Source organism: Tachysurus vachellii, chromosome 8 (assembly GCF_030014155.1).
Source record: "Tachysurus vachellii isolate PV-2020 chromosome 8, HZAU_Pvac_v1, whole genome shotgun sequence".
Classification (NCBI taxonomy): domain Eukaryota; kingdom Metazoa; phylum Chordata; class Actinopteri; order Siluriformes; family Bagridae; genus Tachysurus; species Tachysurus vachellii.
The window spans coordinates 22,214,002-22,239,674 of NC_083467.1; the positions used below are offsets into that span (position 1 = coordinate 22,214,002).

At 39.7% G+C, this 25,673-nt stretch overlaps 1 protein-coding gene across 4 annotated transcripts in view; it reads right to left on the bottom strand.

Annotated features, from left to right (window-relative positions):
- LOC132850384 (activin receptor type-1-like) overlaps positions 1–25,673 on the bottom strand; it is a 54,082-nt gene that overhangs the window by 19,494 nt on the left and 8,915 nt on the right. For 2 of the 4 annotated variants that reach the window (XM_060876925.1, XM_060876928.1), the window contains exons 2-3: positions 1,485–1,558; positions 698–955 (exon numbers count right to left, since the gene is read on the bottom strand). In XM_060876925.1, coding sequence (XP_060732908.1) covers positions 698–955; positions 1,485–1,558 — 332 coding nt within the window. Of the gene's footprint in view, positions 1–697; positions 956–1,484; positions 1,559–22,495; positions 22,657–22,892; positions 23,037–25,673 lie in introns of those variants that run through there. The other 2 variants (XM_060876926.1, XM_060876927.1) reach the window with 2 other exon arrangements.

The window sequence follows — 25,673 nt, forward strand, 5'->3', positions numbered from 1 at the left end:
TTCCATTGTGTATATGCTGGTCTAGAATAGTTTATCCTGGTGTGTATATGCTGGTCTAGATTAGTTTATCCTGGTGTGTATATGCTGGTCTAGATTAGTTTATCCTGGTGTGTATATGCTGGTCTAGATTAGTTTATCCTGGTGTGTATATGCTGGTCTAGATTAGTTTATCCTGGTGTGTATATGCTGGTCTAGATTAGTTTATCCTGGTGTGTATGTACTGGTCTAGATTAGTTTATCCTAGTGTGTAAGTACTGGTCTAGATTAGTTTATCCTGGTGTGTATGTACTGGTCTAGATTAGTTTATCCTAGTGTGTAAGTACTGGTTTAGATTAGTTTATCCTGGTGTGTATATGCTGGTCTAGATTAGTTTATCCTGGTGTGTATATGCTGGTCTAGATTAGTTTATCCTGGTGTGTATATGCTGGTCTAGATTAGTTTATCCTGGTGTGTATATGCTGGTCTAGATTAGTTTATCCTGGTGTGTATATGCTGGTCTAGATTAGTTTATCCTGGTGTGTATATGCTGGTCTAGATTAGTTTATCCTGGTGTGTATGTACTGGTCTAGATTAGTTTATCCTGGTGTGTATATGCTGGTCTAGATTAGTTTATCCGGGTCCCATATATATATGTGTGTGTGTGTGTGTGTGTATAAATACTGATCTAGAAAATCAGAATGAAAATCAGGAGACTCACCTGAGCTTGGCATCTCTACAGTAAGGTTGCTGTTGCACAGTGTTCCCTGGCAGCACTGCACCATGACGCCAGACTCCAGCAGGGAGCTTCCGCACTGTACTGCCTCTTCCTCTACACTCACAATGCACCCCTTCTGTCGCAGGCCCGTCCCGTTCCGGATGGAGACCGACGAGAAGCACTGCTGGCCAAAGCAGCGACCGTCGCTGCCGCATGACTGCCCCTCGCACACACACTCAAAGTCATTCACCGTTGCTTTATCTATGCGGGACAACACACGTATGCACACAGAGGTGAGTGAATCATACTTCCTCCCTCTTTTATCTGCAGCACTGCGATGCAGAGAGCCGACAATGTCAAATACTTCTTCAGAGGTTACTAAAGTATGCTACGCCAAGCAGCAGTGAAATACAAGAAGGAAAGTCGAAAGAAGGACACAGAGTTTGAGATTCATTACACAAAGCCTTGCACATCATCTCCATTGTGAATTACGTTAATACATTATAAGTAGAGAGAGAGCGAGCGAGAGAGGGAGAAAGAAAGAAATAGAGGGAGAGAGAGAAAGAGAGAGATTCAAATGCTCAGTCATCATTCTAGGCAATCAGTGAAGCCAAATAAGTTGACACATGAGTTCACACACACACACACACACACACACAGAGAGAGAGAGAGAATTCTTGAAGAGAAAGGATGCTACCTAACTCCCACAAACACACAAGTCTGTAAATTCAGAGATTTCCTATCCTCCTCCTGTGAGGTTATGACTAGACAGAATCTGTGCAACTTTTACCTTCCACACTGGCAGCTGGTAAAACTATCAAGGCCACAAGCAGGAGGATCATGATGCCATCGACCATCGCAGTCCTGAAAACAAAGAAACACGTCAGACATTTAAACCAAATCAGCTTCATAGGTGCAGATTTCACCTTCAGATTCTTTAAAACTGCTAACTCATATTCATCTGAGTTGGAGTAACGAAACTGCGTAGTTGCAAAAGAAAAAAGAAAAGGAAAAAAAAAAAAAAAAAAAAAAAAAAAAAAACCCCCTACACAGGCAGACAGACGAAGACACCCTCCTACTGCTTGCCAGAAAAAAAAAAGAGGAGATGCAATTCAAGCACCAGAGAGCCGAGCGTGGAAGAAGAGGAGGAGGAGAGATAGCGATAAAGAGAGTGTCAGAAAAGGGAAGTAGGCATGCAAAGAGAGAGGGGGAACACAAGATAAGTGGAGCAAAAGGTCAGGATTCCTCCAGAACCACACAAGGTTGAGAAGAGCGTTCCGTTTGTTATATCGTGAATGAGTTTATAATTCGATTCCATTTTATTATTATAACGCTTTTAAGAATGTCACAAAGCAGCCTCGCAGAAATTTATATATTCAAGATATACATTTTAAATGTATAAATTTATCCCAACAGGTGATTCGAGAAGAACTAAACATCATCATCATCTGGGTGACACAAGAGAGTCTGATTATAATTAATTTCCCTTCTATAACTGTGTACTATATGGTCAAGTCAAGTGTTATAACGTATGTAACCAGGAAATTCATTCTAGTTTTACCCTGGAGTCTGTTTCTGTTTTGTTGAAGTTATCAACTGTTCACTGATGGAGACTTGATGGAAAACCTGTTCATGGCAACTGAGTACTAAACCTATCACAGCAATCGAGGTCCTAATAAACTGTTCGTGTCAAACACTCTACATTGTTGAATATCTTCGTTTACATGCGAGTTGCACGTAACCTAAAGCGTATTCGTAGGCATGTAGCCCAATTCCGAGCTACACCCATCGTATATATATATGCGAATCGTGTTATAGAGGAACAGCTCCGTCTTAGTTCGGAACGTTAGCCGAGTTTCCAGTCGTCCGGCTTGTCCGAATTACTCCACCGAAGGCAAGAAAACCTTACAGTTTTGAAAAGCGAGTCGGATTCTCACACAAAATAACAAGCCTTTCTGCCGCCACCATGCTGGTTAACAAACAGAGAATGTATCCCAAGATATTAATAAATAATCAGGATGTACATAAAGTAACCAGATTAACGATCGAGTAAAGTAACGATGATGATCGTCCTCAAATTAAACTGAAACCGGAGTCATCTGAATAAACATCTTATTCAGACCGCACTATTGGTCAGATGATGATGTGATTATTCATTGGCAGTAAAAGTTTTGTTTATTTAGTAAACTAGAAAACAGAATGGATTGTTGTTTCACATTATATTGTGTTTTTGCTCTTCGAAATAAAGTTAATATGCTAGATTAGACTTAAATTGCCAGAGTTCGAAATCATGCTGTAATGGATAAAGAGTTTAAAATGTTTCAGTACTGTGACTAAGAGAAGAAAGACTGCAGCAGTTCGTCATCAAAAATTGGAAAAGTAAATTGTTTGACTTTTATTTCCCGTATCTGTTGTGGGGAAAAAACAACAGGAAGTGAAACGAATAGCTTGACCATTTTGAGTAGTGCAGATTTCTAGCAGTTTGATGCTGTGTGTAATTTTGGTGTATGTTGTAATTGCTACACAAGCTTTATTTTCCCTCGCTGACTATACAAACTGGATGAAAGTCTACTGTAGAAAAGGGGTCAAGGAGCAGAAAAAATGTCAACAAAGGGGTTTCAATGAAAGTAAAGCATGCCGCCGTGAGGACGGTTTGAACCTGGATGATGATTATTAGAGTGTTAGAGACACTTTAACACATTATAAACCGCACCCTTAATACGAATGAGAAAACGGATGTGAATATGGGGTTTCGGGCTCTGCGGGACACAAGCTCTTTTCCGGCTGGGCACGGAATCAACGGCAAGTTTAAAATCCTGAACTAAAGTGGGTCTCATGCCTTTCTGTCGTCCTGGCAACAAGGCACTGAGTGGCAAGCAGTGGAAAGACTGGAACGCTCCTATTGGCTAGCACAGAGAGAGAGACAGAGAGAGAGAGAGTGAGAGAGCGAGAGAGACAGAGAGAGAGAGAGAGAGAGACAGAGTGAGAGAGAGAGAGAGAGAGGAGGGGAGGCTGCCTGGCAGATAGAGTAGAGAAGCCAGACGTGAGAGGAGGAGGAGGAGGAGGAGGAGAAGAGAGGGATAGACACACAGCAGGACGGATGAGTGCAGAATTCGAGAGTGTTTCAGAGCCAGGATCCCTAAATTCAACCCACTCACACACATGCCTTCCGAATTCATTTCAGTCATTTAGCCCATACACACACACACACACACACACACACACACATAATCACTCACACACACAACAGAGTTTATAAAAGCCCACTCAAATCTACTATCATCATCGTTGTTCTTGCAACGTGATAAAACCCTAGCAGCTAAGAGCTCCCTTGTGACCTGTTTATTCCACACAAATCACTTATCTAGCTTGTGTGTGTGTGCGTGTGTGTGTGTGCGTGGGCATGTGTGTGTGCCAGAGAGACAGATAGAGAGACAGACAGAGACAGACATAGAGCGAGAGAGCTTCTGTGACTGCCTGGATGCTCCCAGACATAAAAAATTAAGTGTGTCCTGTTAGTGTTAGCCTGGCGGCGTGGTGGATGCCCAGAGACCACATGCTGCTCATTTAATCAGGCCACAAATACACACAGACTGAGGCAGACACACACACACACAATCAGTGGCCGTTAGCATCAGGGGCAGTGGAAAACAGGGGTTAAACGAGGTGAATGAAGGGGCAGTGGGGCAGACGCGAGAGCAAAGCTGGAATTTACTGAAATAGAACTATGTAAGGAAAGGGGGGCATTTTCTGCTTTCAATTAGGAGAATGAATACAGCTGGGGATTTCACTCAATTATCCCAAGAACTGTTAGACGAAACGACAGGCAGGATATTGAGTGACCTGAATTTCCCTGCACACACTGACCCACGATGGCACATTACGTCACCTTTTCATTCTTACCTCAAAATCTGCCTACTTTGTTATTCCATCATTCCTTTACACTCTGAACCTGCTCTTAAAATCCCTCAACTGCTTCCAAAAAAAAACTACCAGAGCTCTGAACTAGCATAGCACTTACCCCTTGGCATATTACACCACTTACAGCACATTTCTTTCCAGTGTGTTTAGAGACAGCTAGCTAGCTTGATGTTGCTTGATAGCTATTTAGCTAAACACATAGTCCACTTGTAGCCCTATGTTGCAGCACTAGCAGGCTGTTACTAGTACTAGTATACTTACTTGTACTGAAGAAAGCTTTATTTAAAAAAAAATATTTTTCAAAACAGCAAATTATAGAGACATTTTTTAATCACTCGTAATCCTTGAAAACATTTTAACCATGCGGCTGATTTCGGCAAATATTACAGCATCTTTTATGACAGTATCGGAATTTTTCAGTGAAAATAGCTAACCATAACACACTGTTTAGGTATTTATGGATATCTAGCCAGCTAGTTTACATTATTATGTGACTAGCTAGCTTGTGAATGACAGCCTTATATTGCAATGCTAGATAGCTCACTATGTAAAAAATGTTAGCAGGAGAGATAACCATATAAACATGTAGCTAGTGAAACGGATTCATCCGGCAAGCATCAAGTGCTTTAGCTAACCTTCAATGGCAGCTTCCGAGTTTAGTTTAAGGATATTTTCACACCTGTTAGTCTGTTTGCTAAGTCAAAATCAAACCAAAATGGACACTTTTGTCTTGTTTACTCTCTGGATATTTTGGTGTTAGCCTGCTCAGAATGCAAACCAAAAAGCAAAAAAATTAAATAAATAAAAACACAGGTTATGATGGGATGATGGCATATTTATTGCAGAAATGCAAATGCTAAACAAAAATTTGGCAAGCTCTGGTGTACAATGAATCATGTTTAGTGCTCAATCAGCCATAACATTAAAACCACCTGCCTAATATCGTGTAGGTCCTTCTCGTGCCACCCAAAATACCTCTGACTCGTCGAGGCACGGACGCCACAAAAACTCTGAAGGTGTGCTGTGGTATCTGGCACCAGGACGTAAGTAGAAGATCATTTAAATCCAGTAAATTGTACTGTAGTGCCTCCATGGACTGGACTTTTATTTTTTCTTCTATTCCTATACTTCTGTAAAGCTGCTTTGAGACTGTAAAATGTTAAAAGCGCTATACAAATTAATAAATTAAATTGAATTGACTAGTTTGTCCAGACAGGCAGGCTAGCTTTCACTCCCCATGCATCAGTGAGCCTTGGATGCCCATGACCCTGTCAATGGTTCACTGGATGTCCTTCATTGGACCACTTTTGGTAGGTACTAACCACTGAATACAGGGAACACCTCACATCTATCCATCACAATGTGACCCCTGTGAAAATCACTCAGATCCTTATACTTGCCCATTTTTCCTGCTTCCAACACATCAACTCTGAGACATAACTGTTCCTGTTCACTGGATTCTTAACATATCCCACCCCTTGATAGGTTCCGTTCCAAAGTAACAAGATAATCATTCATTCATTCATTCATTCATTTTCTACCGCTTATCCGAACTATCTCGGGTCACGGGGAGCCTGTGCCTATCTCAGGTGTCATCGGGCATCAAGGCAGGATACACCCTGGACAGAGTGCCAACCCATCGCAGGGCACACACACACACACACACACACACACACACACACACACACACTCATTCACTCACGCAATCACACACTAGGGACAATTTTCCAGAGATGCCAATCAACCTACCATGCAGGTCTTTGGACCGGGGGAGGAAACCGGAGTACCCGGAGGAAACCCCCGAGGCACGGGGAGAACATGCAAACTCCACACACACAAGGTGGAGGCGGGAATCGAACCCCGACCCTGGAGGTGTGAGGCGAACGTGCTAACCACTAAGCCACCGTGCCCACAAGATAATCAATGTTACATAAATCGCATGTTTTAAATGTTATGTCTGATATTTATATATTAACTAGTTTTTTTTTTAAATCAGCATTTTTTTTGTTGACACAAATATCCAGAACATTGACTTTCTGTAGCGCTACAGTTCTGTTGCTTAGCTCAGGTTACTACTCGTAAATCAATTTAGCAGCTTGCATCTTAAAAAAATAAATAAATAAATAAATAAATAAAATAAAAAGCTTTGTGCAGCTCATAATACAGTATGTCTGCTTCACTTCCTGGAGTTGGGTCAATTGAGTCGAACTGCTTTCTTACTGCAACGAAACCACAGAAGAATTGGAAACTGGGCCGAGACCACCTCTGTCGCTCGTTCTCGTCTGCACCTGAGTGAGACTGTTGTGTTCTCATCTGCGTAAACGAAGCGTGCTGAGAAGGTAAACGCACAAGGGTTCGATTTATCCGGGATAAACTCTGAGTAAGCGAAACCTCCCTTATTCTCAAATGCTGCTTCGAGTGTTTTTCAATCTAAATCCAAGTCTACATAGTAAACGCAGACCAGAAGCAAACAAGGTGAGTATTTCTTTTTTTTTTTTTTTTTTTTTTTTTAACAGAAGTACTGCAGGATCACCGTGAGCATCGAATAAATCAATTTCTTTTTAATACCAAACACCCAGACACATTTGCAGCAAGCATCCCTGGAGGTTCAGCTGATATTTTCAGCTAAAAGAAATACAGCCCTCTAAATAAGACATAAACAAACCTACACGTGTTCAACACCAAACTATCGACTACAACCTTTCAGCATATAGCACTTCTTTGTTTCAAAAAAATAGATGCTGATTTATCCTTTTACTGCCCTCACTAATGGATTAGCAATAATCCCATATACAGAAATATAGTTTGTAACTAAGCAAGCCTAAACTAACAAGCACTAAGTCAAATAAATAAATAAATCAATAAATACATCACAGCTGAAGTTCTTGCATCAGTTCAAGCGTAGTTTGAATTGGCTCACCTCCCATCCAGCTTTCACGGCTCAGCTGTAATTAAAGCTTTTCTTTCCGTCTCTCTTTATTCGGGCGATAAAATGTGCCGTGCCTTTGCAGGTGGCTGCTTATTTGGTCTAATTAAAACCATTACAGGCATTATTTACCCGAAACCTGGCACAGACAGAAGTGACATTACTGACACATGGCACCTTGCGAAATCAGAGTAAACCTGGAGGCTGGAGAGAGCATTCTGAATGCAAAAAAAAAAAAAAAAAATTGAATAAACCCAAAGAAGAAAGAGCAGATATCAAAAATATCAAAGTTCTTCGATTTTACTTCTCTCATCAATCTCTCTAATTCACTTTCTCGATCTCGGTGTGTTCTTCCCTCCCATTGTCTTCATCTCGTTCCTCAATTTTATCTCCCTCACCATTTTTCTAATCTGTATTGTCTCCTTCTCTCTGTCTCCTTTTCTCTCTGCCTACGATCTATCTTCCTCATTATTGTCATCTTTCCTTTTTTTTTTTTTCTCGAGCTCCTTCCTTTTCAAGCCCACCCTCAGTCAGATCAGGTCAGTCAGCTCTGTTCCTCTGCACCTCCTTATCCTGGATCTGATATCAGTGTCTTGCAGTCAGTCAGCCCATTTGGGGTTTGGGTGACTAGATGAGAGGCGAGATCAAACCCAGACAGTTCAGTAAAGAACACATGCTCTGTCGCTCTGGAGAAAGAAAGAGACGCAACACTCGAGAGTCAAACAGGGCCAAAGCTGACCAGACGCTTACAGCTCCACTGAGATCTGAGGGAATATATATATATATACACACACACACACACACACACACACACACACTGAAAGACTCTGCAGAAGTTCATGCACTGCTCATCACTGCCTGGACCTGTCTGCTCTCTGTTCTTTTTTTCAGAACATTATTATCGATGCCACAGGCTAAGACGCTAACCACGAAAAATCATGCAGTCTGGTAACAACCGCTGTCAATTAGCATCAGGATGTAGAAAGAATAAAGTACATGGCTAATTAGTTAGACTAGATCGTGTAAAGAAAATGCTTGCTGGAATATTTTCATGTTTGGACTTGCAGTACTCATTTGTGCATGTTCTCTCTAAGCCCTAGATAATACTGGTGCTGGGTAGGTACAATCTCTCGAGAAAAATGCTCTTGGGCATATAGGACTGTCGTCAGCAACCTTCTGAACCTCATGAGAAATGAGACACCCTATATTCTCACCGTATAGGAAACCTACGACAGACAATAATTACCTTTTATTTTCCAACGATCCCTTAACCCTAGAATTTTTTTTAAGAGTGTATCAAATAAGAACCTTTAGCTAGATTTTAAATGTTTGGTTGGTTTTACGTATTAACAAAAAAAATAAAAATACTATTGACGTGCTGTTTGCATCACGCAATTAACTAGTACGAGTAGATGAATTAACTGGGTAAGACATTACACTCAGAAGGCCCTTGAACCTTCGTTGAGAAGAGGCATCAACCCTGTGAGGATCCTGAGGGATCTAGAGATGTACCAGCTTCATGAAGTATTCAGACATTCTAAGAGGAGATACTAAGTGCATGTTGTCTTTGAGGACAACAACCTCCTCATCAATACACAATTGTCAGACTGTATATTTATAAACACACCCTCCAGTGTCACCCAAATGAGGATGAGGTTCACTTTTGAGTCTGGTTCCTCTCAAGGTTCAACAGTCGCCTCAGACTTGTTCATCAGGGATAAATACAAACACATTTAAATACAAGTCTAACATTAATCTTGAACTTTTGTATTATATAATCTTCATATAATATGTAATCTTCAAATAATATTAAACTTATGTTCTGTAAAGCTGCTTTAAGAAAATGTCCACTGTTAAAAGCGCCATACAAATAAATTTAAATTGAATTGATTTTTAAACTGTAGCATTAACTACCCAGTGAACTCTTAAAAAGAACCCTTCAAGGACATTTAGTACCATGTACCAAGACAGTCAGCTAGACTGTGAATGCAATTAATACAGCTAAGGTATTAAGGAAACAAGTACCACTAAGAACCACACGCTTGCTTCAAATGGGTTCTTCAAATGTTCCTTGAATGTTTTTGAACCCAACATCACAGTGTACTTGTTTTCTGATCACCCAGATGAGGATAAGGTTCCCTTTTTGTGTCTGGTTCCTCTCAAGGTTTCCTCTCAAAGCTGCATTGAGACAATGTCCATTGTTAAAAGCTCTATACAAATAAAATTGAATTAAATGGAAATGAGCATTGCGACAACCGTACAGTCAATAGCAAAGGAGAAAAATCTATTTCATTGTGTGTTAAAACGTCTTTCATTATTGCATTAACTTGCTTTGAGCAGCTTTAATGTCTTTAACAACTACAGCAGAACAAACACACGACATAACCAAATAAACCACAGAAGATGACATGGTCTTTAATGTCATCCAGCTATCAACTACCTAGACCTGGTAAACATTTGGTGACTTCTGAGCAACTTCTGTTTGAGCAAACGGGTCGTCGGACTTATAGACGATGAATAGACGCTGACGCATTTTTATTGTATTCACACGACTGCACAGGCAGTTGAGTGAGTAATGATGCGTCAAGTTGTTGGCGGCACTGTGTCCTGAATTCGCACTATTTAAACCCGTGCACCCCTGACGAGCTGATGACTTTCTGGTGCACGAAAGGACGGGAACTAATTTGGCGGAGTCATTTTGGGATTTATATTTTTATATCTACTTCATTATATATCATAATATTTTTCTGTACTAGTCTTGTGGGACTCAGATTTTGGACTTACTTAAACACACACACACACACACACACACAGACACATAGAGACAGAGACACACAGAGAGAGAGAGAGAGGGAGAGAGAGAGAGAGAGAGAGAGAGAGAGAGAGAGACACAGAGAGAGAGAGAGAGAGAGAGAGAGAGAGAGAGAGAGATGGGGCAGACAGACAAGAGTGTTAAAGGTGAGAGGGAAAAGAGTCAGTGAGGGAGAGAGGGAGAGCAAGAAAGGGCTGAGTCAGAGCTGGAGACAGAGAGACGGGGGGTGAGACTGGGAGACAGAGTCTGTCTGTTGTGTTGCTTTGACCCAGACTCTGTTACCCACTTAGCGTACACACAACACACAACACACACACACACACACACACACACACAGTCATCTCAGCTACACAACCAGGAAAAAGGTAAGAACTACATGACCATTATGTAAAAAATGACATCGATGACTATAATAACATGATTTTCTCACCGTATCGTGAATAACACGTTTCTAGAACATTCTCTTTTAACTCGGTTTCTTACTTGTTTATATTCTGAAAAATAATCTAATACATCTAATCTATTTATTTCATTTATAATGTATATCATGTATTTAATAAACACACCAAACCTCAGAACAGAAATGATCCTGAACTGTAATTGACCCACGGACACAATCAAATCAAAGGCTTCTGCTTTGGCCTCTTTCTTTGGTTTATAATAGTTAAATAAATAAATAAATAAATAAATAAATAAATAAATAAATAAATAAATAAAATAAAGCCAGAATTTTAAGTACAAAGATAACTGTATAACAGAATAAATCAGTGTAATGCGAAAAAAAAATAAAAATACTTGATAAAAATATTTATATAAATAGATAGATAGATAAATAAGTAAATAAATAAATAAATACTTCTAATCGAGTCTTAAATAGTAAAATAAACAGAGAAGTGTTCCAAGACCGTCTCACGCTGGCGAGATCCGTGTGATCATCTCATCTCCTGATGATTCACTGCTTGTTTTTTCCCCTCCCCATATATTTCATCTTTATTTGTTCTGGCAAGCCCAAAGTGTTAGCACCATGTGGGACACCATTTAGGGACATGAGCAGAACCCGAGTGTGTCATCATTCAACAAACACGAACAGAGGGAGAGAAGGAGAAAAAAAAAAGAATAGAGTCAACATAACAGCATACACGAGACAGACTGCTAGCTCAGGCTAACAAGAAAATAAAGAGCTAACGGGGCTTCAGCTTCCCACAGCGTATTAGGACATACTGGAAGACACACGGGTGACAAATCTAACCAAATTTGTTTGCTGGTGCAAAGAGATTAACCTAAAAGATTTTTCGTGCCCTTGGGGAGATGGTGTTGTAGTAACAGTTGCGTTGGAGGTTAAAGAGGGGCCGTGTACAGCAACCAGTCACACCAGTACCAATACACACCACTATTCACTCAGCCTGAGGAATGCACTCAGATGTTAATGCCCCCCATTCCCTTTCAGTGGTGAGCTTACAGTTGTCAACTGCAGCTTTAGATAGTTTTCTTTTACACACGGACACACACGCGGACACACACGCGGACACACACGCGGACACACACGCGGACACACACGCGGACACACACGCGGACACACACGCGGACACACACGCGGACACACACGCGGACACACACACAGACACACACACAGACACACACACAGACACACACACACACACACAGACACACACACAGACACACACACAGACACACACAGACACACACAGACACACACAGACACACACACACACACACACAGACACACAGACACAGACACAGACACACAGACACACACACACACACACAGACACAGACACACACAGACACACACACAGACACACACGCAATATCCGTCACAACCAACTATACCACTTAAATACTGTTTGGATATAAATAGAAATAATAATAATAGCACGCGTAATTTATTAATTTATACCAAATAAATTCAACTAAAATATGAATTAAACGTAGAATTTCTACATATTTATTTATTTACTGGAAAAATAAAGGCAGCGTTTTAGGATTTAAAATAGCATTTTAACTAGCGTCTCAGTCAATATCACAGTTTTCCATTTCTTCACAACGTGTTTAAGTTTGAATAAATCAAACTACATAAAAGTCAAATGAAAGCACAAAATCCACTTTCTATACCCTGAGCAATTTATAGAATCTGTGATGTAAATGCTCGTGCAAACTGCACCTGCATAAGTTGAATATATATTATATAGTATACTGACAGTATAAAATTAATCGAGTTCTTTGGCTGTAAAACTGTAATAAAATAAATTAACAGATTCGAAACTAATGGCTTTACTTAGCTCGACAAGCAGAGTATACGTGTATTATACGCACAACAACTAGCTAGCTCTCACACTAATCTAAATCCATTCGTTATTTAAAAATCTCAGTATAAAATAATGGAATTTAATCATTTATTCCTGTAGATATTAAACACAACTTTGACAGAACTACAGTTTTGGTCCGTTTTCTACATAATGAGACACATTTTTAGTAGCAATGTTTCCAATGACTTTTTCCACCCAATTTCAGATGGACATCTTAATCGCTAAAGCACATAAAATTGCGAATTTGATCCGATTTCAGTAGAAAGTATCAGATGAGCCGATAATCCAGCTTTTAATATCAGGAGAAAAGGTGAGATCTTGTGTCTGTGTCACATTTTGGGTTAATTAATAATCAAATGCATTTCAATAAACTCGATGTTTTTTTTATATATTAAAAATTCAAAAAAGCAATTTTTGGACCATGACAAAGTGAAATGTTCAATGTTTACTATACTATACTATACTTACACATTCTCACAAAAAACACACACTAAACAGACTCCACGTCGTCCGTCTTAGTTTCTATCCCCAGATAAAATATCTACATTTCACGTTTTAGCCTAGTCCAATAGAAACATGGCTATTTTGCTGATCTCCACGTACCCCACAAGACCGATCCACCTCACTTCCGTTCACTTTGGTTCTGATTTGCTCTCTTTTCTGAAAGGTGAAGCAAGCTCAAATTAGTTTCACAGCAAGAACCCAAACCACAGGATATAACTAATTCAGGACAAAACCCAAGAGGCACCAGCATTTCAGCACCTCGTCGTCCTGTAACACTACCAGGTGTTAGTGCTGATGCTTCTCTAGATATGGGAATGCCAAACGTGACAAAGTAAAGGGGGAAAAAAATCCCTACACACAGCCACCACAACAAAGACACGAGTCAGACATTTCAATGCCTCATAGCCTACTGGCCTGGCATCTCGACACGTCGTTTATTACAACCTGAAGAGCGAAACACTCACTAATCAGAGAACGGACGAAGATTCCAGCCTAACACTAATTACACCCATGTGTCACAAGACTCCAGGGAAATGGGAGCCACTTGTGTAATTAGCAGCAAAATGGCTATATTAGCGCAAGCTACATAAAACAGGCTTCGACATCCTAAATCCAAAGGGTTTAAGGCTACAATATCTTAGTGATATTACAGTATTAATGAACCATTTAAAAGCCTTTGGGGAAAATGAAAGGAAAGGAAAGGTCTTCAGGCAAAAATTTCTTCGCACGTCCTTTTATATCTAACAGTATCCATCTAACAAGAAAAGAACAAACCTCATAACTGTGTTTCTTTCTGAAAATCATAAAATCATAGAATTTGGCTATGAGGAATGGAGGCAGAGAGCCAAATTCTTTTCATTTAAAAGCTGGTCAGTAATGTCATGTTCTTTTGCACCATTATGTATGAAAAAAGTTAAGAACGTGTTAGAAGTGATGGCAGAGTTAGAAACGTAGAGTCCACTGGACAGAGAATGACTTAGAAGCAATTTCAGCAAATTGAATGGGAGAGGGAATAAAATAAATGAGAACCTCTGGATTAACAAAGAGAATCCACTTTTTGTTTTGTTTTGTTTTGTTTAGTAAAATGAGGAGACGGTAATAGACAAAACTTGTATTAATCGGTTTATTTGAAGTCAGCACTGAAGTAACGCATTTATTCATTCTTCACGACCAACCATGAACCGCTAACAACTCTAGAGGGAATGAGCTGGTATCAGTCAGTGCACTTGATTTTTAATACAAGCCGTAGGATTCGTGAAATCTGGCTCGTTAGTCTGCATATCAATGGCCAATTCCCTGATGCGCCGAATTCCTTCGTATCTAACGACGTTTCTTGGAAGCGTACATCACGTGCTAGAAATTCACCAAGATTAACAATGATGAACTTGGATAAATTCATGAACAAATCAGTCTAAAATTATTCTCACAAAAAAGCTTCTTAAGCATTAGATTAGATGATATTGCTACAGCCTTCTAATGAAGCACTACAGCAGCAGGTTAAAGCACCGGTCCCTGAGGCACCATTCTTTAAAACTAGCTTTGTATATCGACTCTGCTTTGTGTATCAACAGTGTGGAGTGCATTAGCTTCCACTTCTGTCCTCTTCTGTAATTAAGGGCTGGATCTCAGTCCCAGATCTAATTTGGTCAACCAGGAGACAGCAAGGGACACACTAATCCATGTGAACACCCTTACAGTTTGCAAAAAAGCGAGCCAAAAAACAATTAAGCTGGTGTTTTATGACCGTGTGAAGACTGAGGACCGGTGAATCTTATTCTCCCAGTCACCATGACTATGAATTTAACAGCACATCACAACAAGGCCAGTTCAAACACTCTCCTGTCGACCTGCACTCATGTCAACTTACTGAGGAATGTACAAACATCCCTTTAGCAAATATTAAAAAAATAATAAAAGCAGAAGGAATGAAAAGGAGCACAGCAAATGGTGAGTTTATTCCAACTGCATTTCAGTGTACATGCGTGATCATCAGAAACTCTAGCACAAAGTTAAATTAACTCTTTTCTGCAAGTTGATTTTGCAGCACTTTTCAGGAGTTAAAATTCCACTAACATGTAGAGTAAAATTTAACTCCTTTTTAGAGTTTATTTAAATAAATAACCCTTTCATAGTCGTAAAAAATCTGAAACATTAAAATGGTTTTAGGTGAAAATAATTACAAAAAATAATAATAATAATAATACTATTTTTACAGCGCTTTGTAGACAGGCTCAACCTTTATACAACGGACCAATTGAGAGTTAAAGGTCTTGCTTAGTGGGCCCAGCTTGGTGGAGCTGGGATTCGAACACACAACCCTCTGATTAGAAATCAAACACCTTAACCACTGAGCTACTACTTCTAAACATGGTCAGCATTCTCACACAGCACAAAAAATAGTTTAATAAAGTAAAATGCCAATTTTACCATCTTCACAAACAAAGTCCTAGATAATGCAGCAGGGCGTAAGAAACATGTAGACCAAACAACACCAGGGGGAGTTGAATCAGGCTCCTCAACACCAAACACAAACACAAAGCAGCACCAAAATCCTGGAGAAACGTTGTCTCATTTCACTATGTACTGCAACAGCTATATATGGTTGAAATGACAATAAAAACTTCTTGATTCTTGAACACCCAGTGCACAAACACCAAAATTACACTGCTTTAGCGTAGCCTTAAACACTGGCTGTAGTCTAAGTTAGGTCAAAAATGTTCATCTTTAACTTCAGAATATTCAACTGCAGAAATTTGCTTCTCTGTTGGCTTATAATCCAAGTTATTCCACACTGGCCATGTTTACATATAAAGATGTTTGTGCATTTTTGATAACTGTTAATAATCTCAGTTGAAGTGCTGGTTCCATGTAATCTGAACCATGCATACTTCTAAATAATCAGTGTGTCATAAGCCTGAAAACACAAAAGCTGTCCAATGAGTTCAACAAGTAGCCAACGTTCCCTCCTAAACTTTTTTTTAAATGCCTCTTAATCGATCAGATCCCATTTGAATTGAGAAGTTATATCTGTATCCAATATCGTTTTGTTTGAACGTCAGAACACTTGTGAAACTTAGACACTTTCTATCATTATAAACAAATGAACTATTTTCTGGCTGCAGTGGACATAATTGAGTCAGAACTCTGCTGGCTTTCAGTTTAAGGCGTGTTTGTTTTTCGACTGTTGGACATCCGTACACAGAATTTCAGTGGTTTTTCAAAGATACCTATAAAAAAAATTATACATTCCTAAAGCCCTGAGTGTTTAATTTCATATGAGCCATTAATCACCACTCTTGACTGTGGCATGACAAAAAAATAAATCGATGCTAAACATGGGCTCCCCAGAAACAGAGGGAAACTCTTCTTTGGCATCTGGTAAAAAGAGTAATATATTATTATTCAGTTTCTGAACTGTCCAGAATAAACTTTATTTCCTCATAAGCCAGTTTTCTTTTCCATCCAGTGGTCATCAGGGCGTTGACACAAAACTAAGACAAAGGAGACGACTGTGAAAGTGATCAAACTCAAAGTTTATTTTATTAGATAGATAGATAGATAGATAGATAGATAGATAGATAGATAGATAGATAGATAGATAGATAGATAGATAGATAGTGCAGACAGATAAGACAGACAGACAGAGAGAAAGAAAGACAGATAGTGCAGACAGACAGACAGATAGATAGACAGACAGACAAGACAGACAAATAGATAGATGGATAGATAGACAGACAAGACAGACAGACAGACAAGACAGACAGATAAGACAGAGAGAAAGACAGACAGATAAGACAGAGAGAAAGACAGAGAAAGATAGATAGATAGATAGATAGATAGATAGATAGATAGATAGATAGATAGTGCAGACAGATAAGACAGACAGACAGACAGAAAGAAAGACAGATAGTGCAGACAGACAGACAGATAGATAGACAGACAGAAAAGACAGACAGACAGATAGATCGACAGACAGACAAGACAGACAAATAGATAGATGGATAGATAGACAGACAAGACAGACAGACAGATAAGACAGACAGATAAGACAGACAGATAAGACAGACAGATAAGACAGAGAGAAAGACAGACAGAGAAAGACAGACAGACAGACAGACAGACAGATAAGACAGAGAGAAAGACAGACAGATAAGACAGAGAGAAAGACAGACAGACAGACAGACAGACAGACAGACAGACAGACAGACAGACAGACAGATAGACAGACAGATAGACAGACAGACAGATAGATAGATAGATAGATAGATAGATAGATAGATAGATAGATAGATAGATAGATAGATAGGCAGTGCAGACAGACAGACAGACAGACAGATTGTCATTTCATTGTACAGGTACATACCATTTAGCATCCACCAGAAGTGCAAAGAGAAGAAAAAGGGGTAAAGAACCAAGTGCAGATAAATATATATGTACAATAATAATAAAGTTATGGCAGGTCGTACGTGAATAAGAATAGAAGCCTCCTGTCCTCAAATTCGACAGGTTCCTTAAACACTATTCACCTTATTCAATTGCACAGCAATCTGGATTGGTCTCATTGGATCAATTTACATGATACCAAGGTTGGTGTGCACATGACAATACAGTTTCACACGTGCAAATCCGGATCAATTCACATGAAAAGTTTAAAAGGTGACAATCCGAGTTGGAGGAAAGTTGACCTTTTTTCTGTCCATACCTTTTGTTATGATTTAATTCATATGAAAAACAAAACAAACCATTACGCTTTTTTGTTCTGAGAATCAGGATTATTAACAGCTTAAATGTGCCGAATGTAAAATCCTTGGGGGTCATGGTGTTACAGAAAAACAATCAACTATACCATGGTGTGATTTGGCTCAAGTTGCTTTGCTAGAAGAGCGTTTTATTCCTCTTATACAACAGCAATTGGCCAACAGCTACAGATTTAATGAACGAATGAATCGGCTCCTGTTATCACTGTTCCTTCACCAGCCTCTTCTCTTCAAGATTAAAAGAAAAACCTTGTGGCCAAGCCCAATGTCACAGAGACTTTCCGACAGAGGAAGACTTCTACTCTGTCACTTACAAAGAGCTGACACTAGAGCGTCCTTTAAAAAAAAAAAAAAAAAAAAAGCTACAACATTCTATTCAAATTCTACTATATGAGTTATACACATTTAAACATATTTACACGTTCAAGTCGTCAGAAACACTTTAGAAAGAGAGAATAAATATAAAGCTTGTAAGTGTTGTCAGAGCTACTTTTACAAAAACGCCTTCGGACCAATCAGAACACAGCGTTCGACAAATCTGTGGTGAGGTTTTCATCTAGCACTAAATTGGGTGTGAGAACAAAGCTCACTAGCAAAGTTTTGTCTTAACACATGGGCAAAGAATACATTTAATATATATATATATATATATATATATATATATATATATATATATATATATATATATATATATATATATATATATATAGTCATTATACTGCCTACTCTTAGCATGGTCAAGCTTATTGATAAACGCCATTTGAAGCATGAGTTATAACCATCTCTTCACAAGCACCGTCCCCTGACAGAAAGCCATCTTTTTGTGTCTGAGGGAGTTTTTGGCATGATGTCTGCATTCAGGCAATGCGCTCCTTCTGTCCCTCCATCATCCCTTCCTCCAAGAGCCTACGTGTCTGTGCCGGGCTCCAGAATGCCCTGCAGTGTGTTATCTCCAGCTGGGATCTTCAGTGCACACACACACACACACACACACACACACACACACACTCTCTCTCTCCTGCCTGTCCTTGCTAAAACAAATGTGCACAGTAAACACAATCTACTGCAGTACCAGAATGACCTATATACTTACTGCAATGTACACTTTAGTACAGTTATCCAGTTAAAAAAAAAAACGTCATCAGCGTTCCCTCCATAGCGTCTGTGCCCTGAATTTAGTCCCTATAGATAGAAGACGAACGTCTTGCGAGCCTAAAAACTATCGTCGTGCCGTCGTAACCGCCGCGCTTCCTCTTTCCCCCCGAAGTCTGCTGCATCAGCAGTGCTGGGAACTACATATGTAATATCTCTCTACTCAGATCTCCATCTATCTCCATACGCAAGCCCTGCTTCTCGGCAGAGAGGTGAAATAGGTTGATCAGATTACATAAAACGAGGAGAAATATCTACACGGGATCTAACTCGAAAAGTCTTCATTGATAAAGTGCTTGCCAAGATAATCCCGTAATAGTGAATGCTACATTTAGTGTCCTAGATTAAACGCATTTCGCTTTAATTACAGTGTACATTTATCTAGCATTGCGCATTTGTCCCATTTATCCCCTGATATGCTATTAACCAGCTGGAGCCAGAAATATTACTAATACCTGCTTTCCCATGGCTTGGTTGTTTATGTTCGCATGTTTTACTGAAATACGCATCTGTAGCGACATTTAATTTAACAAAATTACAGGGTTTGTGTATAAGCTACAGTGCACAGTTTTGGCTTATAATCACCAGTGTAGGACAAGCGTTGCATCGAAATCAGGTGCTAACTAACTAACAGACACTTGAACTAATTTGCTCATTCATAAAGCATATGTTATGCTTCGATACCACACAATAATGTACTGCGTCTTGAGGAAAGTATAAAAAAACAGGGAAAAAAAAAGAACAAAGTTTCAGACTCCTTGCTACCTGAATTTAGCTAGCTAGATGCCCTAACCAAGCAAACAAAACATGCTGTCTTACATTTAAAAAGATTATTCTAATGTATTGTTCAAAATAACCCCATAGTTAGCAGTTTATATCCATTATTTGTCAAGAGGCTTCTGCTAACCAGCTGGAAAATAGGAAATTAGCAGAAGCTAGCTAATACCTGAGGCTGCTAACACCTCAAACTAACAATTTTCTCAGCTAGCGTGTACTCATTATTTCTTTTACATAGACAATAATGTCAACATGTCCCTCAGGTGTGTCAGTAAAATTATTTTTAAAAAAAAAGTCACCAAACAGCTAGAATTACACTGCGACTGGACGTAGCATCAATCGCTAACCGAATGAGTTCTGCTTTAAATGAGACACGACAACACTACCTCAGCGTTGCACTTAACATCCTTCAAAGTGGTATACGCCTCAAGAGTGGGACATTTATGTGGTAATTTCTTGTAACCCCTGCTAACAAGAGCTTCTAGTAGCAAGTAGCATGTTAGCTTGTGGTTCAGAAAGGAAATGTTAGTGCTGAAAAAAAGAGTTAGTGATCAACGATGCCATGCAGTATTTTTTCTACAAATATTGTTTATCATCATCATCGTTGTCGTCATCATCCCTTATTCTACACTACAGCCATGGACATTATTCCAACATGAACACACCAGAAAATGTTGATCAGTACATTAGCATGCAATCTGAAGTGCTAGACACAGTCCTTTGAGCTATGAGGCTTTTGCACCTCATAATGCGAGTCTAAACTAAGAAAGAAAAATAAATAAATAGAAAGATACGGCGATAATCACACACAACTTCAGAAATCCACAAGCTGCTGCCTCGATTTAAATGCGAACGGATTGGTTTGAGACTCCACATTTATAACCTGGTTACAGTTTGCACTGCAAAATATGGATGTGGATTAGCTGCTAGTGCCTGTTGTAAAGTCACCCCAATTAAACATCACTGTTTTTCACATCAAGGTTTTGTTTCACTGAATTGTAAAAAAAAAAAAAAAAAAAAAAAAAAAAAAACATGTGCAATGACATCATCTATTTATTGAAGCCATGTCGCCTTTAATTCCTGAACTTCTCATCTACTGAGCATGATCGGTCCATACTCATGTTTCCTGTAGACTGTTTAATAAAAACTTTGAGGGTTTGGATTAAATCAATTCAAGGAACCAGTGAAAAAGTTTGAAAACTCGATAACAATTTAAAAAATTTCGATACTCGGTAGAATGATGTGATTTTGTGATTTTTTTTACCACAGCACCGAAATTAAAGACTCATACAAATGATGTTATACTTTTCCAGATGCTCAAAAAAAAATAATGTGGGAAAATAACTACACCGATTAACATCCAATCAGCTGTTTTCTTGTATAACTAATACGCTGAGTTGAACAATAGATAAATTGACACGATTAATAATATTAATTACTTATTATTATTATTATTATTATTATTATTATTATTATTACCATACTGTCATGTGGTCCTGGATTTTTTAAAAAAACTGTAATGAAAAACAATAAAAAAATAAACACATGAATGAATGAGAGGTTTAAATGGGATTCAGGGATTTTGTGTTGAGTTGAGCAAATATCCAATAAAATACCGTGTCCTGATGATACGGTTGCACAAGTCACTTAGCCCCTGAGATACAGACTGTGTATACCGACACACTGGATACTGAAAACTGAGATTTTGGCAGGGGAAAAAAACATTTGTGCATGGAACCACCACGTCTAACACATGTTAGACATTAACATCTAATGATAGCAAAACATTTGGCAAGCAGAAAAGCACAGGATCAGAGCTGTGAAGGCGAGAGCAGAGAGGAAACCTGGTGAGAGAAGGAGGAGAACAGTGCAGCAGTGAAGCTTAAGGAGACAGAAAATAAACAGAAACTGGAGGAAAGAGCGAGAGACAGAGAGAAGACAGTGAGTGAGATAGCTCATAAAATGTGCATTGCAGACTGTCTCCAGTGCAGTCTGAGGGTAATGGGAGCAAGAGGAGCCTGGAGCGCTACACACACACACGCACACACACACGACGCTCCGGCTCCTTCTCAATCTTTCACCATACCTCTCTCTCTTGCGCACACACACACACACACACACACACACACACACACACAGGGACACCGTATGACACAGAAATCAATAAGTCCACTACAGAGCCCACTGAAGGAAAGGGAAGCACCACAGTAGCAACCACACAACTGGGGTTTTGTGTGTGTGTGTGTGTGTGTGTGTGTGTGTGCAGCTACACAGTCCCCCTCTGTCTCACTTCCTGCCTGTGTGCCATCAGGGCGGCAGCAGTCCCTTCTCCCTCTCCCTCTCTGTGTCTGTCTCACAGATGGACAGACTCACTCCGTTATGTCAAGGCTGCAGAAAGGCTTATGATTACTAAAGGCTGAAGGATTTCAGACTAAAAATATCACAGACAGAAGGGCCACACAAATCTGGACTGAACAATGAGACCAACCCAAAACAGGCAAAACAAGAAAGCCACATGCTGGGCTTTCTCTCCTTCTCCTTCTCTGTTTCTATTTCCTATTCTGTCTCTCGCCCTCTTTCGTTCTCTGAGCTAATCTGAATTTAAAAGTAAAATCTTGGACTTACTGGCATGTCACACTCTCAGACGTGCGAGGCTCCGTCTGCGCTGATAAATCCTAAAGAGATCTGCCTGCTTCTCCGCCGTACAGTGTTCCTGCCAAGTACTGACTCCTTCTCTTTCTCTCTCATATACAACACACTCACACACACACACACACACACACACACACCCTCCCTTTATCTGTCCCTAACCTCACTTTTTTAAGCTACACATATTCTCTACTTACCCCAAGAGACGAAAAAGAGACCATCAGAAAGACAGAGAGAGAGCAAGAGAGAGCGAGAGAGAGAGAGAGAGAGAGAGAGAGAGAGAGAATGAGGTGGGTCAAGTGTTTAAGGAAGGGTTGTAAAAGAAAAGGAAAAGAACTCCAAGACAAAGCTTTAAAAGAGAAGAAAGACCTACCCAGATAAGAGTTTTGCGAGTCCTGCTCAGACTTGAAGCTGTGACTGTGTGTGCATGGCGCAGTCTGGCCTTAATGACAGAGTCTGAAATCCGATCTCCCTTCAGGTCTCTGCCAACCACTGCTCCCCTCCCTCCTCTCCTTCTCTCCCTCCCTCTACTCGCCTTCCACGCTCCCTCACTCCAATCCTCTCCTCTTGCATTGTTCCGGCCCGCAGTGCCAGCTGTTTCTGACAGCAAAATTACTGTGCACGAAAAAATGATTGCTGTCGGAGGACCGTTTCCCCTCCTTTCTCTTTCTCCTCCGCTCTCTCTCTCTCTCTCTCTCTCCCTCTCTGTGTCTCCCTCTCTCCGCTTCCCGAGACGTTCAGGCTTCCGCAGACAAATTATACACTTTATGTTGTTGTGAAAAGGCAGCTGCGGGGCCTCTACAGGAAGAGAGAGACGCTCGCACATATCCACGCTGAGGGATAGACGTGTATATATACATAGAGTTCTCACAGAGAGAATTTGCAGAGGAGGTTTTTTCCCCCAGTGAACATATAAACACCCGCAGCTAAACAGGAAGTAACAACAACTCAAGGTTTTAGTTCTGGTTTCCACCAAGTTGATGGCTGGAGAAGTTCCACTGACGACAGCTACGTTATTTCAACTAGGTCACTATAGAACTCTTTCATTTCTCACTCCTGGTAGCTTAAACTTTGAAAAGCTTCATGAATTACTCTTTGTTTGTTTGTTTAAAACGACAATAACCAGTTTACATGTAAGGATGAGTGAAAAAAGTTGAATCTTTTCGTCAATTATAATGAAACAAAAAAGTGTACAGTGATGAAATAAAAATGATTTACTTCAAATCTCTGGCAAAAAGGATAGTCGTGTTTTCATAAAATAATTCAAATCTTGTCCTTTGAAAGCATATTTTATAATAAATTCATGCTGAATTTGTGAATTAAAATGATCGAACTGGTACGATTCTAGACTTCTGTAGCACAGCTCATTTTGTACGATTCCTAAACTTTGCAATGGTGAACCGGACAATTGTGTTTGTTGTACCTTAAGAGACATAAGCGAACACTGCTAGCTCCACCCCTACTTTCAAGCAAATACCAAGAACCATACAAAAGGAACCATCAATGATGGAATGGGGTGCCGAAACTTTTGGTATTTTGGCAGAGAATGATAATAAAAATCTATCTATACCCATAAAGATGGAGAATCCGACATGTATGCATGTATAATATCGAACACACAGACACCTACAAGAAACTGTGAGGTAAATTTAGACGAGAAATGTGGCTACGAATTTATTATTCGTCTGTTTATTAGTCTATTAATCTGAGACCGAGTTTGTTTCAGGTATTACACGATTCACAAATCCGCTCCTGCCACACTACCCAGATCATTTCCACAAATCCCAGCTTCAGAACATCTGCATTTAGTAATCTGCTGATTAACGAGACCTTTCGAAAAGGAGAAATCAAAAACCACTACTACAGGAGATTTACACCTGATGCGACAAAGTAACATGCAACTGCAACGTGGATCGATGATGATCATAACAGTATAATAATTTATGTATACCTGCCTTTCACGGTACCCAAGAACACAATACAGCACAGTGCTATGAACACAATGGTCATCTGTCTCCTTCATCAGCCGTTAAACACCACAAATCTAGCTCCTCAATATTTTTATTAAATGTAATTAGAAATGGATAACAAAGGCACTGTGAGTCAGTCTTAAATAAAGAAAAACGTTAAATGTAATTTCTGTGGCACAAGAAGAATAAAGCACAAACAGCAACGCCGCTTCAGGTCACCAGACATGACTTAAAGGTGGGGTGCACGATGTTTGAAAGCCAATGTTGACATTTGAAATCACCAAAACGAACACGCCCCTAACCCAAATGGGTGTCACCCCTGTTCTGATAGCTCCGCCCCACACATTCATACGTAACTATTATGGCGGAACCTGCTGGGGCTGCTGGCCGAGGGGACATTTTTATCAATAAATTAACTCAAGACTATGGTAATACAAATGCGTTTTTGTAGTACTGTGTGTTGTACCGTGAAAGGTTTAGCGTCGTTTCACGCGGAAGACGACGTTCAACACCTAGAACCCGAGGCAGAGGTAACGGCAGGTATCTGCCATGTCGATGTTTCGATCGCTTTCAGCTAATGTCACTCATGCGCACTGAACACTCTCTCCACCACATATTGACAAGACATGCCCCCTTCTGCTCATTGGCTACACGTTTGTTTTGTTTGTCGGCCCGACATCGTGCACCTTTAATTGCTTATATAAGACTGCTTTGTACACTAGGGTCTAGCGTATGAGTGTTAGTAAGATAGTATCATCTCGAATGGAACACTAACGATTTTTTTAGCCATTTCCCAGTTGATGACATATGACTTCAAATGCAATGTGACTCTAAATCAGTAGCTTTAGCAGAATGCAATGAATTTTTAAAAAGCTGAAAAACAAAGCGGACAATTTCAAAGGCATCGCTAAAACATCTTGTCCAGGGCCAATTTTCTGCCATAGGCAAGATTTCACCTGGTGCCCCTGGAATCACAGACAATTGTGTTCTGATCATTTTGTTCATAAACTTACACAGAAACAAACTGCACAGCTTTGTCCTGTTTTTCTTTATTTTGAAAATATTTTGGAAACACACACAAACTATATATAAAAAACTATATTACGGAGACCTTGTTTTCCTTGCCTTTCTTACAGCAATAGAAAATATATAATAAATATATAAATAAAATACTTCTCAGGTAA